This window comes from Sylvia atricapilla, chromosome 23, assembly GCF_009819655.1.
Source record: "Sylvia atricapilla isolate bSylAtr1 chromosome 23, bSylAtr1.pri, whole genome shotgun sequence".
NCBI classification, from domain to species: Eukaryota; Metazoa; Chordata; class Aves; order Passeriformes; family Sylviidae; genus Sylvia; species Sylvia atricapilla.
In genome coordinates this window covers 6,531,668-6,545,349 of record NC_089162.1, presented here as the reverse complement: position 1 = coordinate 6,545,349, position 13,682 = coordinate 6,531,668, and the positions used below count along the sequence as shown (strand labels likewise).

Below are 13,682 nucleotides of genomic sequence, written 5' to 3'. Positions count from 1 at the left end.
CATCTAGCGTGGCCTGGCGAGGTTTCCTCGCGCCCGCCCTGGCCGCCGGCACCTGGAAAGACAAAGTCCTTCTCCCTAAAAGGCTAAAGCTGCTCCTTCTGCCACCTCCAAAGCTGGGAAAGCCAAAGCTGGAGCTTGGATTTTCCGTGCCTGGCTTGGAAAATTCTGCCCTCTCCTCCCTGAACCATGACACCCACTTTCGTCCTTGCTCCTTCCAATGCTCTGGCCCTTGCCTCCCCCTGCCTGTGCCCCTTTTATCCCAGGGCACAGGGGGCACACAGCCCCCACAGATGCAGCGCTGGGTCCCCCCCGGCCCTGGGGCTGGGAAATGTGTGACACATTTTTCCACGGTGAGGAAGCTTTGGGAGGGCAGAAAAGAGTGATGGATGGGGGAGAGGAGGGTTTTTCAGGCTTTATTTGGAAAGCTACACAAAAGGGCTTTGCTGATTAAAAAACAAACCCCAGCTTTAAAAAAATAAACCACCGAACCCAAGGACATGTGAATAAGCCAACCCTGCTCAGAGCAGCCACTGCCAGAGCAACTCAACCTCCCCTCCCCAGCCCAAGCCAGGCCCACCTGCTACCAGAGGTGCTCCTGTGCCCAGTGACACAGGGACAGCCCCATCCTGCCCCCAAACAGGCTGGTTCCTGCCTCCCCCACCCCACAGCTGCTCTGTGCCCACAGCAGAGGAGGAATCCGCAGGATCGGAGCACGGGGGGCAGGGAGAAGCGCTGGTTGGAGATGAGTGAAATAACTCCCTGCTTCTAAACTGGGAGAACTGGTGGGTAGGGGCCGGCTGCCAGCCGGGAAAATGCCAGTGCTGCGGGGTCCCTGCCTGCACAGGCGGCTGCCTGGGCCTTCTCTCATCTTCCAGGCTCTCTCTGCAGAAATCAGGGACAAAGTGACACGTCCTGGCCCTGCTGCAGGGGCAGGAAGGGGTTTAGTGTGGAGCTCAGTGGGAATGGCACCCCACACACGACGGGGAGCCCCGAGCATCCGGCAGGGCAGGCTCCATCAGGAAAGGGTTTAAGGCTTGCTTTGTTTCCCGGGAGGAGGGAAGGGAAGCCCCTTTCCAGTACCAGCACTGTCTCCTTGTTTCCGAGCCACTTCCAACACCAGGACACAGTGTGTTCCCACAGGACACAGTGGCAATGGTCCGTGGAGGCTCAGGAACGAGTCTGTGCTGCCCGAGCCCAGGAAGGTCGTACCAAGGGAGGGCCCCAGCCCCAGTCAGCAGGGCTGCTGCTCCCTGTCCTCCCCGAGGAGCTCAGAGGATGCCTCCCGGCCCAGGAATCCCGTTCCAGTGGGGGCTGCCTCATGGAAGCTCACAGCTCTGCCATTGCTGCACAGTTTGGGGTGGGTGGGGGTCCAGGAGCCCTCGTCCCCGTCCCGGGCAGGCTCCAGGTGCTCACACTCCATCTCGGCCTCCTCCACGTCCTTCTCCCGGTACAGGGGCACCGACTCCATCTCCAGGCTGCCCTCCAGGGCTCGGTGCTTCCCGCCCTGCTGGTACCACCTGCAGCTGCTGGGGCTGGGGCAGGTCAGGTCCAGCCCCACCTCGTTCCTCGTCAGGCAAACCTCCAGCATGTAGTAGAAAGTCCAGAACACGGCAAAGCATCCCAAGAGCAGGAGGGTCTGCAGAGGGAAAGCCCTTGAGAAACACAGCTCTCGGCACTGCCCAGCAGAGAGGGCACAGAGTACTGAGCAGGGTCCTGCCCTTCCAGCTCATCCTGGGGCGTGCAGGGTTTTCCAGGCTCACCTTCAGGGTGTTGGCTGTGATGGTGTAACGCTGCTCCTCGGGGATGTCCAGCCCTGGGGGACAGGGCAGGGAGAAGTCACTGCTCAGGTACTGCCCACTCATGGCTTCCTCCAGCAGCCTGGGGACAGACACACCCCGTGAGGGCCCCGTGGGTAGGGGGGCTCCAGGGAGGCTCCAAAACGCCCACAGAGGGTCTGGAGTGTCTCCTTCAGCACACAGAGTTGTGTTCTACAGCCCATGGCTGCCCTGTGAGGCGTGAGGGCAGCCCCAGCCTCACCTGGCAGCAGCACAGCTCCAGACAGGTATAAACCCCTCAGCCTCCCTGTCCTGGCTCCCAGCAAGATGGGGACGTGCTGTCCTACCTCTGCCGTTCCTTCATCTCTGCTGGGGACCAGGAGGAGCCGTACAGGGTCAGCTGCCACTGCTTCAAGGTGCCAGGCCTCAGGCTCTTGTCTCCTGGGGAGGAAGCAGCTTGGTCCAGTGGGGAACTCTCTGAGCTGGCAGCTCCCTGGGACAGGGCACAGAGCTGCTGCCACCAGTCCTGAGGGCCCCCTGGGAGGCAGCACTCACCCATGTCCCTGATGAGCAGCCTGTAGGTGCCCTGTGCCTCCTCGCCCCAGCAGCGCACCGTGGAGAAGGTCCAGTCAGAGAAGCCATTGGGGTCCCTGCCCAGGGGTGGGGGGAAACAGCCCGTGAGGGGTCACAGAGCCTGACGTGGCCCCGGTGTCCTGCCCTCCAGTGTCCCCTGGGTGCTTACGAGTCCATGCTGCGGGTGGTGCCGATCAGGGACATCATCCCGCTGGGGCAGAAGAGCCGGATCTCCAGGTTGCCACGGCGAGGGTGGGTTATGGTGACAGTGACTGCCACGTGCTCCAGCGTCCTCATGCCAGACAGCTCCAGGTCGGCAGGGGTGACTGGGAAAGGGAATGGGGTCAGTCAAGGCTTTGGGATGGAGTTCCCACTCCCAGGCAGCCCCACGGGGCTGTGGTGGCACTTAACAGGACACACAGGTTGTCTCTGCCTCTTCCCAACTCCCCGTGGGAGCAGAAGGCAGGTGTCCAGGCTGGCCCACCCCATCCCGAGCTGTCCCCAGCTCCAGGAATGCTCACAGCCCCAGAGCTGCCACCCACAGCCCCTCTGCAGCGGGCTGAGCCTGGGTGGGTGGGTGGGTGCTGCCAGCCCCTGCTGAGGGGACACAGGCCAGGAGAGGCACAGCACAGAGCCAGCGGTGTCCCGTGTGTCCCCTGTGTGCAGGCCCCGCTGGGAAGGGCTGGGGCCGGGCTCTGCTCCCCGCTGGTAGCAGCAGAGCAGCGCTGCCGTTCTGGACGGGCCCGGCCAAGTCGGGAGCTGCAGCATTACCTAAAATGGTCAAAGCCAGCCCGAGCGCCTCTGGCCGCTGCCCAGCCCCGCTCCTGAGCCCGGCTGCCTCCCCAAACACTCCACGGGATGGGATTGTGGGGAGGGGACCGGCAGCAGGCAGATCCCCGGGGATGGGCAGTGGAAAAAGCCCGGGCAGCCCAGCACTTAACCCCTTGGTGGCTCCTGCGGCCCGGGGCTGGTCCTGTCCTGCTGTGGCACACACCAGGGGCAGGGCCGGCTCTGCTCTCCGGGGCACACCTGCTCTTACCGTTCCAGGCCACCTCCAGCTCCCGCGGGAGCAGCGGGATGCTCCTGCCCTCCCTCAGCACGGGGCTCACGTACGAGGCCAGGTATGGCACGGACTCCCAGATCTGCCAGGGGAAGGAGAGAGGATTCAGCACGGATTGCACCGTCCCTGCACATCCATCCCTCCATCTCCCACAGCTCTCACAAGCTGCTCCTGTGCTGGGTGTGAGCCCAGGCCAAGGGGCCTCTCCCGATGATGCTCTGGGACACACAGGCTGCTGGGACACCCCAGGGATGGCAGCGGTGGCCACATGCCCAGGAAAGGAGGAAAAGTCACTGCCTGGGAGCCAGAAGGGCTGATCAAGGTTTGGGACTCCCCAGTTCTGGGTTTGTCACAGCGGCTTTGAGTGGTGTCTTGAGGCAGTTCCACTCCCACCGCTGGCACAGCGGGACAACAGAACCCAACTGCCTGCAGGAAGAGGGAGCAGCCTGGAAGTCCCTGTGACCCTGGGGGCACAGCTGACAGCAGCAGTGACCCGGCACAGCCGCACAGAGCTCCACACACGAGCTGAGAGCAGGTGCCAAAGGGATGTGCCCTGAGCTCCGTGTGACCAGAGGAGGAAGAGCTGGTGTGACCACAGCACTCCCCCGGAGCTGCCAGCTGAGAACAGCCTGTTTCAGGGGGCAGGACGCCCTCCCTGCAGCCACTGTGCAGGGAGCAAGGTGCTGGGGCTGCTGACGAAGCTGCCATCACTGTGAATCAGGGCCCTCACCATGGCTATATATAGTGCTGGAGAGCAGCAGCTCGGGGCAGCTTTCAGGCACTGCTGGGAGCCTCATGACCTCATACCAAAAGCAGCCTCAGAGCCAGGGCCAGCAGGATGGTGGCCAAAGTGCTGGCCCTCAACGGCAGCAGTGTCACCCCACGGCATCACCAGGACAGGACTGGTCCCTGGCACGGGGCTGGGCTGCTCTGCCTGCCCACAGCGCAGGTGTGGGAGGGCAGGGAGTTACCTTGGCAGCATTCACCAGCCTCCAGGCGTTGAGCAGGCCGAAGCCATGCTGGTGGCTGTGGCTGAAGCCCGCCTGGTTCGTGTCCCACTTGGCGTGACGGTCCTCGTACTGCAAAGACACACACAGGGGGCTCCTGGGGGGACACCAGCAACCTGAAACCCCCAGGCCTGAAGGGAAGGAGCCCAGACACATCCCACAGTGGTGGGGAAGCAAACCCACATGGCCTTATTAGAAGGGAACAGGTTGATCTTTGTTTGAAACAAATCCCAGGACAGAGTGGCTTCCCAGCTCCTCAGAAAGCAAATGGAGCAGCACGAAAGGGCACAAATGCCTCTGCTCTGAAACATCCCAGCTGCTCCCCGCTGCCCAAACCACTGCCTGGGGCACAGCAGAAGCCTTGGAGAGAAGGAACAGAGTCCTTTATATCAGCCAGAGCTGGGGCAGAACAGATCTGGGTCCCATCACTTATTGGGTTGTACAGCTCTGGCAACACTGGCTTGGAAGCTATGGAAAACACTGTCCCATGCCAAAGAGAGCAGAGCATCAGCTGGACATAGACTCCTGCTCCCCAGAGGGGTGTGGAAGGAGCCCCATCCCTCCAGGCAGTTCCCACTCCTGCTCTGGTTGATGGGAAGGGCTGTGTTTGCTGCCCAGCTCTCTGTTGTGCCTGTTTCCAGGAGCCCAGTTCTCTGGAGAGCCCAGGAAAGGCCATGGCAGGGCAGAACTCTTCACTTTCCCACTGCCTGGACCACGAGGTGACATTGCAGAGGTGTCAGCCCTTGGGCTGGGCCAACCCCACCACACACAGGGCTGAGCCCTGGAACTCCCTGAGCCCCTGGAATCCCCTGAGCCCTGGAACCTGCTGAGCCCCTGGAACCTGCTGAGCCCTGGAACCTGCTGAGCCTCTGGAACCCCCTGAGCCCCTGGAACCTGCTGAGCCCCTGGAACCTGCTGAGCCCCTGGAACCTGCTGAGCCCCTGGAACCTGCTGAGCCCCTGGAACCTGCTGAGCCCCTGGAACCTGCTGAGCCTCTGGAACCTGCTGAGCCTCTGGAACCTGCTGAGCCTCTGGAACCCACTGAGCCCCTGGAAGAACCCTACATTGGCAGACAGAGGCAATTCCTGAGGCAAATAACCCATTCATTATGATGACAGGGGAAAATGCCTCAGCCACATTCCTGGAAGGAACACGGGCTGAGGGGAAAACCCAATCCCCGCGCTGGGAGCCAGAGGAAGGGAGAGATTTATGGAGGGGCAGCAGACACAAACAAGGACGGGCACAGCAGGGCCCAGCCATCCCAGAGCAGCCCCGAGGGGAGCAGGGGGAAGGAGGGAGGGGAGAGGGGAGGGCCAGCCCCTCACCTTGGTGGCAGTGAAGACGATGACGTGCTGCACGTCCCGCCAGGTGAGGCACGGCCGCACCTGCAGCATCAGCGCGATCATTCCCGCGGCCAGCGGAGCGGCCGCCGACGTCCCCGTGTGACCCTCCGTGCAGCCCGTGCCCTTCTGCAAGTCCCAGTCTGTTGTCACCTGCCCAGGAACAGGGGACAGGCCTCTGTCAGCCCACTGTGCTGCGCTGGGGTGGCTGGACAGGTACAGCTGGTCCTGGCCCTGAGCTGTGCCCCTGCCAGCCAAGTTCAGCCTGTGACACAGCTGTCCCTGCTCACAGCCAGCCAGGAGGGGACCCTGGGACAGCCTCACTGCAGGGACAGTGACCCCAGCTGGGAAAGGATGCATGGAGACAGTTCCCTTTGGAGGGAAAGAGAAACTACCCCTAACTGAGCAACTCTGTGGGAAACTCCTGGCAGATACAGTCTGGGTTCTTCCTCACCTTCAGTGCTGATCACAGGCTGCAGAGGGGCCACATGGGACTGTGCAGAGCACACAGAGCCTCTGAAGAGGCATCAGGAGGCTCCCAAATTATGCCACCTCACTGCAAAGCAAGTGCATCTATCTGCTCTGCTCCCCATGGGGAGAAGGCCCAAAATCTGAAGGGTTTCTTATGTTTTTGCTTGACTCCATCCCATTTTTCCAGCTGTGAGTGGCTCCAGCTCATGCTGGGACATTGAGTGTCCCACACAGAACACCCTGAGAGCACAAACTTTCAGTAGGAAGCACATCCAGTGCCAGAAGCTGTATTAAATTCTTCCCATTAAGGAAACCACACACAGTTTATGGTCTGGTAAAAGGAAAAAAAAGTAGCTGGAGCAGATGGCTGCAGGGAAGTTAACTCTGGCACCACTGCAGGAAGCTCCAGGGTGTCCAGGACCAGCCTGTGCTCCTGAAAAAGGCTGTGTGAGGTTTAGCAAGGCACGTGTGGCTCTCGCCCCTGGCTGCCCCATGGAGTGCCAGCTCCCCTGTCAGTGTCCCATAAAGCCAGTGTTTAAAATGAACGTGCACTTGTGACCTCCAAAGCACGCACACCATGCTGGGGAAAGCCACACCAACCCATGAGCCTGCAGCTCCTGATGGAATGCAGCAGAGCCCTCACTGTTTTCCCTTTTTTCCCAGTGTCAGTACTTTCCAAACCAGCCTGGGACAACTGCAGTGATTTCTGAAAGCAAAAATCAGCCCTGTTCTGGGTTTCAGTCTCCTGTGGCAGATTGTGCCATGCCCTGGCTGGGCACCAATCCCTGCCCTGGCTCTGGGCTGCAGGAGGAGCTTGCTGAGGATCCCAGGCTCTCCCAGTTCCCCCAGTTTACCCAGCACGTGGGGAAGCCTGTTTGACCAGCCTGGATTCAGCTGCTCTGTGACAGGCACAGAGCCACAGGAAAGTGCTTCTGGGAAGGACCTGTGCTGGTGGGAGATCCTCCAAACAACCCTAAATATCAGGAGCCAGTGATGTTTCCCCCAAGCTGCCCTGGGCTGGGTGGGCTCTACAGCCCCTGCTGGCCCCACAGGACAGGGAGGGGTCACACCACTGGGGTGGGGACAGCCTGGCACCAAGGGAGGGACGGGCTGGGCCAGGCCTGCAGGGGGAAAACAGCCCTGGCTGCTTGGCTCGGGCAGAAAGGACACGTTGTTGACAAGAAGTCGTTTTTTGGCAAAAGAAGGGAAAAGCTGATAAAAATATTCTTAAAAATTCAACTGGGAGAGGCCCACGTGCCAGAACAGAGGAGAAGCTGGGGCCAAGTGGTTTAAAAAGCCCAGTGCTCTCCCTGCCTTCTGTGCTCCAGCGTCCCTTGGGGGCAGAGCGAGGGGGGCTGGCTGTGGCCAGAGAAACAGGACCCTCCCTCTGTTTGTGCAGGGCCTGGATAAAAGGCACATCCACGCCCTGGCTCACAGTGGAACTGTGTGGGAATGGGAGAGGATGGAGTGATGTCCTGGCTGTCCCCAGGGTGGCCAGGAGGGCACAGGGGACACACAGGTACTCACGATGCTCCTCATCATCTTGTCCCCCCCGCTGAAGGTCACGGCCAGCATGGAGGCACATTCCTCAGCGTAGAAGGGCATGGAGCCTGTCTCATCCACGGCTCCTGGGAAAACGGGAAAGGCACTGGCTGAGTGAAACCTGTTCTGCTTCAACTGCTGGCATTCCAAGGTGTTAATCCCCTAAGAGCCCCTCCTGCCAGATGTGCTCTTCCAGGGCCTGGGAAATCAGAACCAAGACTGTATTTTCCCCATCTGGAAGATCTACAGGAAGGGCAGCCACCAGAAATAATCCCTCACTGTGCTCAGTATCACACAGATCTTCTGCCCCACACGCAGCTTCTGCTCTGGAGAAATGTGGATTACACATTTCTCCTCTAACACAAATGATGGGAATGCTGCATTCCAGCTCATTCCTTGAACACGGCAGTGTCTGTCACAGCCCCGAGGGAGGCCTGGACACGGGCAGGAATTTCTCTTGCTCTGCTGGTCAGAGGCAAGCTGCAGGCTTGGGGGCTGACACTGCACACCCCAGACACTGCCATGCCTGTTCCCAGACACTTCCCCACGGATTCCCACCATCCAGCCAGCTCCCAGCTGGGCAGGTTCTGTGCTTTTGGGATGACCTCACAGCTGCAGGCTGGGGAGGGAGGAGACACAAGAGCCAGGCTCACCTATGGTGACAGTGTAGATGGAGTTGGCGTATCCATCATAGTTGCAGTTGTCACTGTGCTGGCCCCCGTTGCCACTGGCCACCACGAAGATGCTCCCGAAGCCGCGGCGCCCCGCGATCACGCCGTGCTGCAGGGCAGCCTGTGGACAGGGACAGGGCAGGGGGCTCTTCCCAGGCCCTTCCACACTGACCCCAGTGACAGCAGCCAGCCCAGCACGTGTGACCTCTGCCCGCACAGAGCCCCTGTCCCTCTGTGAGTGCCCAGCCCTGCACACTGGGGCTTTGCCTCTGCTGAGGCACACACACCACGGGCCCCACCTGCAGGCACATCTCAGCCCAGACACCATCCCCTCCTAGGGGAAGGACACGTCTGAGGGATGAGCAGGAACACAACCCCACTGCAAGTGGCTGCTGCTCTCCCTCCCCCTGGCAGATGAAGGCACATTGTGCCCTCCTGACTGCTGTGGCACAGCGAGCTCTGCCCGTGCTCTGTGTCCCAGAGCTTGTTCCAGCTGTCTCTGCAGGCAGGAAGGGAATAAATTAACTTGCAGAACTGGAAACCATTTGTTATGGTGAACGAACAGCTCTGTTGTCAGCGCTGCTGCGAGGAGTGCAGGAATTGCTGAGTTGTGGTTGAAAAAGCACAGCAGAAGAGCACTGGAGCAGAACCACACCCCTCTGCTGGTTTTGGGGCCCCTCGGTGACCCCTTGCTGCAGCACAGGCAGGCTGGGTGTGTTTTGCAGCAGTTCTGCAGCACAGGAGCTCTGAGAAAGCCTGGGAAGGAGCAGCCTCAGCTCTGACTTTTCCTCCCACTGCAATCCCACCCCCCTTTATTTTACTCCCGGTATCCAAAGGCACCATCCCTGCCTTGAGAACCACTCTGAGCACAGGGAAAGCTCGGCCTGCTGAGCAGAGAGCATCCCGTGGGCTGCACGAGCTGTCAGCGCAACAGCACAGGTTGTGAAAGAGCCTTTTCCTGCTGGAACCAGCCTCTCCTCGGGAGGCTCCTCCTGCCCTGCCTGAACGCTGCCCTCCCGCCGCAGTGACAGGGAAACCTCTGCTGGCACCAAGGGACACAAACAGACGTGCTGAGTGTCACAGCAACGTGTCCCCCCACGCCTGAATGGGCAGGCAAGAAGCCACAAGCCCTGGAGGCTCCCCCAGGGCTGCTGGGGCTGGGTTTTACCTTTCCCAGTTGATGGGGGCCATCCACAGTCTTCCCGTCGTCGTCGGGACCCCAGCTGCAAAGAGAGACACGGTGAGGTGACAGCCCCAGGAGTCACAGGCGGCTCTTCCTGCCATCACAGCGAGCTCCCAGCAGCCACCAGCTGCTCCCAGCGCCACGACTGGGACTGCAGAGCACTGCACTTTCCCACCCATCAGGACGGCCCCTTGCTGCTGGGACACTGCTGTTGTGTTTGCACTGTGCCCCTGGGTCAGATTCCAGCGGACAAAATGTTTGATTTTTATTTAACAAGAGGCTTCTCACACATTCCAGCCCCCGTCACACAGCTCAGCTGGGGCTGCCTGACCACAGTGGGCAGCAGTGTCCCCTCCAGCCCAGCCAGCCCAGGGCACACGCTGCAGCAGCACATAGAGGGAGGTCTCACAACTGTAGGTGTTGTGCAGAGCCCGGGACAGGTCCCCAGGAACAGGATTTTGGTGCCTCAGGGCTAACTGCAGCCACAGCAGGATGGGGGCTGGTGTGAGCACTCAGCCATGAGCTGTGACCCTGTCCCCAGGCAGAGCAGCCCCGCAGCCTGGAGCCAGCTCAGGGTCCCCGGGGGCTCACCTGCAGCTGTAGATGTCATTGATCTGATAGTGCTTGTTGAAGGCAATGGCCTCCATGCTGTCCGTCAGGGGCCCGTCCAGCACTCGGATGCCTGCAGGACAGAGGACAAGGAGCGTGGCTAACACGGGTCACACGAGCTGCACAAGCTGCAAACAAACTCCTGGCTCGAGGTTGCCCCACTGTGCTCACCCTGCAGGGCCAGCACAGCTTTGGGGGGCTGAGGCAGTGCCAGATCCTGCCTGGATCTGGGGCAAACCCTGTGCTGTGGGTACAGGATGAGCTCAGCCCAGCTTCTGCCAGCTGGGAGCCTCTGGCTGCTGTGTCCTGGGCAAGCCCTGACTGCCCCTGACACCGCAGGGAGTGTGGTGTGAGCAGGGATGGACAGAATCGTGTCCCAGCATTGCTGTCCCCTGGCAGGGACACCTCCTGCAGGGCACAGAGCTCTCACCTCCCTCTGCGGAGCAGCTCAGGAGCTCTGGAGACAGCTGGGGCACAGCACACACTCCCTGGCCTTGCAGGGGAGAGACACAGCACTGGCCCTTCACCCTGCCCACCCCACAGGGCAAAGCTGAGACCAGGGGCCAGGGCAGCGAGAGGCACTGGCCAAGATTTGCTGCCCCAGTGCCTTGAGACACAGCCTGGGCACGTCATGGCACAACTGCCTGGCTCAGCCAGCACGGCACAGCTGCTCTGCCAAAACTTTGGCAGCCAGGGAGTCCGGGAACACTCTGGAGAAGCTGCCAGCAGCCAGCTCCTTGGAGAGGAGCTCAGGCAGGCAGCAGGCCCTCCCTGCAGCAGCCCGAGCAGGGCAGTGCTGACTCAGAGCCGGCCCGGCCCGTGGAGCCATGTCCCTGCCCGGGGCTCCGGGGTGCGGCAGGCTGGGGCTCCCTGGCAGCCCACACGTACCCGCGATGCGGCTCCCGAAGGCCACTCCCACCGTGCAGAAGCTGTTGTTTGGCACGGCCGCGATCTCCCCGGCGCAGCGGGTCCCGTGGTGGTTCCCGTTCTCCTCGTCGGGGTGAGGCATGGGGTCAGGGTCGTTGGAGTTCAAGTCATAGCTGCCTTCTGGGCTCTGGGAACAGACCCACAGTCAGGGCTGGGGCTCTGCTCTCCTCACTTTGGGAAAAGCAGGAGTTGAGAGAATGAAACATGGGCTGAAACACAGGCTGGAAGTCACAGGGCTGTTTCCTCACGGGGCTGCAGCTCAACACTGCTATCTGCTGCTGTGAGGAAGGGACCAACCAAGGCAGCTCCAGGCACTGCTGCGGGTCAGGGGGATGCCAGCTGCCTCCCACGGGCTGCCCAAAGGCAGGTAACCCCAAACCCCGAGTGCAAATCTCCCAGGAAAGGTTTTCTGCTGGCACTTTCCGCCCTGGCAGAGCCCCGGGTGATGGCGCGGGTTGGACTCTGAGCTCTGGAACGCTCCTGTCACACTGCCCGGCCTCCAGCCTGCACAGGCACTCACATAGTTTGGCTGGATGTCCTTGATGGTGTGCTCCACGCCGTCGTCCACCACCACCACGGTCACCCCGCGCCCCGTCACGTTCCGCTCCCACACGCCCGTGACGTTGATGTCCTTCCCGGGGCTCTTGCGGTTGTTCTAAGGACAGTGAGGGGACAGGGTCAGCGCTGAGGGGACCTCCTGGCTGCACTGCATGTGACAAGTGGGGCTGGCACAGGAAGGAGCCACAGGACAGTCAGGGGAGATGGTTTGAGGCTGATAGTGAGAAGCAGTTGTTCGAGCCGTGATGTGGAGGGCACAGTGTGCTCCAGGCAAACCCCTGTGCCCACACCAGCACCACCAGTGCACAACCAGCTGCAGGAGCTGATTCCTGCCATCACCACAGCCAGAATGTGGCAGGCAGGGCAAGCCCTCAGTGAGCTCCCTCCTCTCCAAGGCACAGAAAGAGGCTGCTCTGCCTCCCTCACGACAGCTCACCCGTGGCCACACGAACAGCCCGAGCCTGCGAGAGCAGCAGGAGCTGGAAAACCACTCACCAGGTGCCACTGCTGGGGATATTTGGGATCGTTAAAGTGCAGGCTGCGCTTGGAGCGCTTCAGAAGCTTCTGTTCCGAGTGCCACCGCACGCTGTCGTGCTGTGCAAACAAAGTGTCCACCGACCTCCTTATTGCTTCGTGTTCAGGCGCCGCGCGGCCCTCGGGCTGGTAGGCAAAGAGGTAATGGCCCTTGAGCTCCCCGACACGGCCCATGTTCACCAGCCCCGCAGTCCTGGCCAGCTCCTCTGCCCGCTGCTCCAGCTCCTCCTCGGGTGCATCCAAGCTGACGGCCCAGGTCAGCCTCCCGTGGCGGCCCTCAGTGTCCGGAGCGCGCTGCCCGCCGCAGGCCGGAGAGGCCAGGGGCATCCAGGCGGCGCTCAGCCAAAGGCACGTGTGGATGCAGAGCGTGGCCTCCATCCCCGCGCTCCATAGCGGCGCTCCCCGCCTCCAGTGCGGCATCAGACAGGCGGGCTGCAACAGCAACACGTGAAACCGCTGAGAACTCCTCCTGACCAGCGACACACGACGGCCAGGGTCTCACCTGAAGGTCCCACAGAAGGCTCACGGGGATTGCCACCAACCCGCCGCACGGCACATCCCGGGAAACCCCAGCCGAGGCGGCTCCTTCCCGGCGCTCCGGAGCTGGAGGCGCACCCGGGCTGGGCAGGGAGCGATCCCAACCCAACCCAACCCTGCCCTGCCTGCTGGGTGGCAGCCCCGGGCCAGGAAACACCGCGCCGGGCTGGCAGGAGAAGCCACTTCCCCCTCTCGCCTCCGATAAGGAACTGATAAGAAACTCCTGATGCGCTGTTCCCCGGAACAAACACCACGGGCAAGGCCACGCTCCGTGGGCTGCCGAGAGCCGGTTCCTCTTCTGCAGGAGCCCCACCGAACTCGTTCCTCACCTGCCCCAGGGCCGGAGGAACCTGCTTTTCCCTGCCATAGGCGGAAATCACCACCGAGCCCCGGTTCAACCCGCCTTCCGTACGCCAGAGCGGGGAAAACACCTCCCGAGACGCCGCTCCCTGGGACGCGCCCGGAGCTCGGCACTCCCCGGGCCCTTTTCCTCCCTCGATCCGGTCCGTTCCCCTCTGACACAACTCATCCGCTGCTGGACGCCGAGCTCCAGCTTTCTCTCCCCAAAACTCGGGCTTTGAAGCGCCCCTCGATGCGGAGCGGCACGGCGCAGCGCCCCGGGGCAGGGCAGCCCCGGCGCTCCCCGCTCCGCCGGCACCGGCGACACCGCGGAGGTCACCCGCGGCCACGACACCCCGGCTGCCCTCCGCCACCCCCGCGGGGAGCCGGACGCGGCGAGGCCGGAGCTCCCCGGCCCGGCGCGCATCCCGCCGCTGCCGCCCCGCAGCGCTCACCGGGCATGAGGCGCCGCCGCCGCCGGAAGCGCGGAGCCGCTGACAGCGGCGTCACTTCCGGCGGGCCGCGGGGCGGAAGGGGCGGCGCGGCGGGGGCGCGG

General features: G+C 62.2%; 1 protein-coding gene across 2 annotated transcripts; it reads right to left on the bottom strand.

The window, feature by feature from the left end:
- Nucleotides 1-397: 397 nt before the first annotated feature.
- On the bottom strand, nt 398-13,654 carry LOC136371130 (proprotein convertase subtilisin/kexin type 7-like). Of its 2 annotated transcripts, XM_066334997.1 has the most exons (16): nt 13,582-13,654; nt 12,212-12,682; nt 11,679-11,813; nt 11,120-11,285; nt 10,214-10,304; nt 9,608-9,662; nt 8,422-8,560; nt 7,754-7,854; nt 5,741-5,908; nt 4,380-4,487; nt 3,388-3,490; nt 2,518-2,674; nt 2,331-2,425; nt 2,123-2,216; nt 1,761-1,878; nt 398-1,636 (listed from the first exon to the last, which is right to left on the bottom strand). In XM_066334997.1, exons 2-16 carry the CDS (start codon nt 12,668-12,670, stop codon nt 1,232-1,234), a joined length of 2,394 nt encoding a protein of 797 aa, XP_066191094.1. In that variant the 5' UTR covers nt 12,671-12,682; nt 13,582-13,654; the 3' UTR covers nt 398-1,231. The 2 variants fall into 2 exon arrangements, with proteins under 2 accessions (XP_066191094.1, XP_066191093.1); XM_066334996.1 differs by lacking the exon at nt 13,582-13,654 and having other exon boundaries at nt 12,212-13,573.
- Nucleotides 13,655-13,682: the final 28 nt, after the last annotated feature.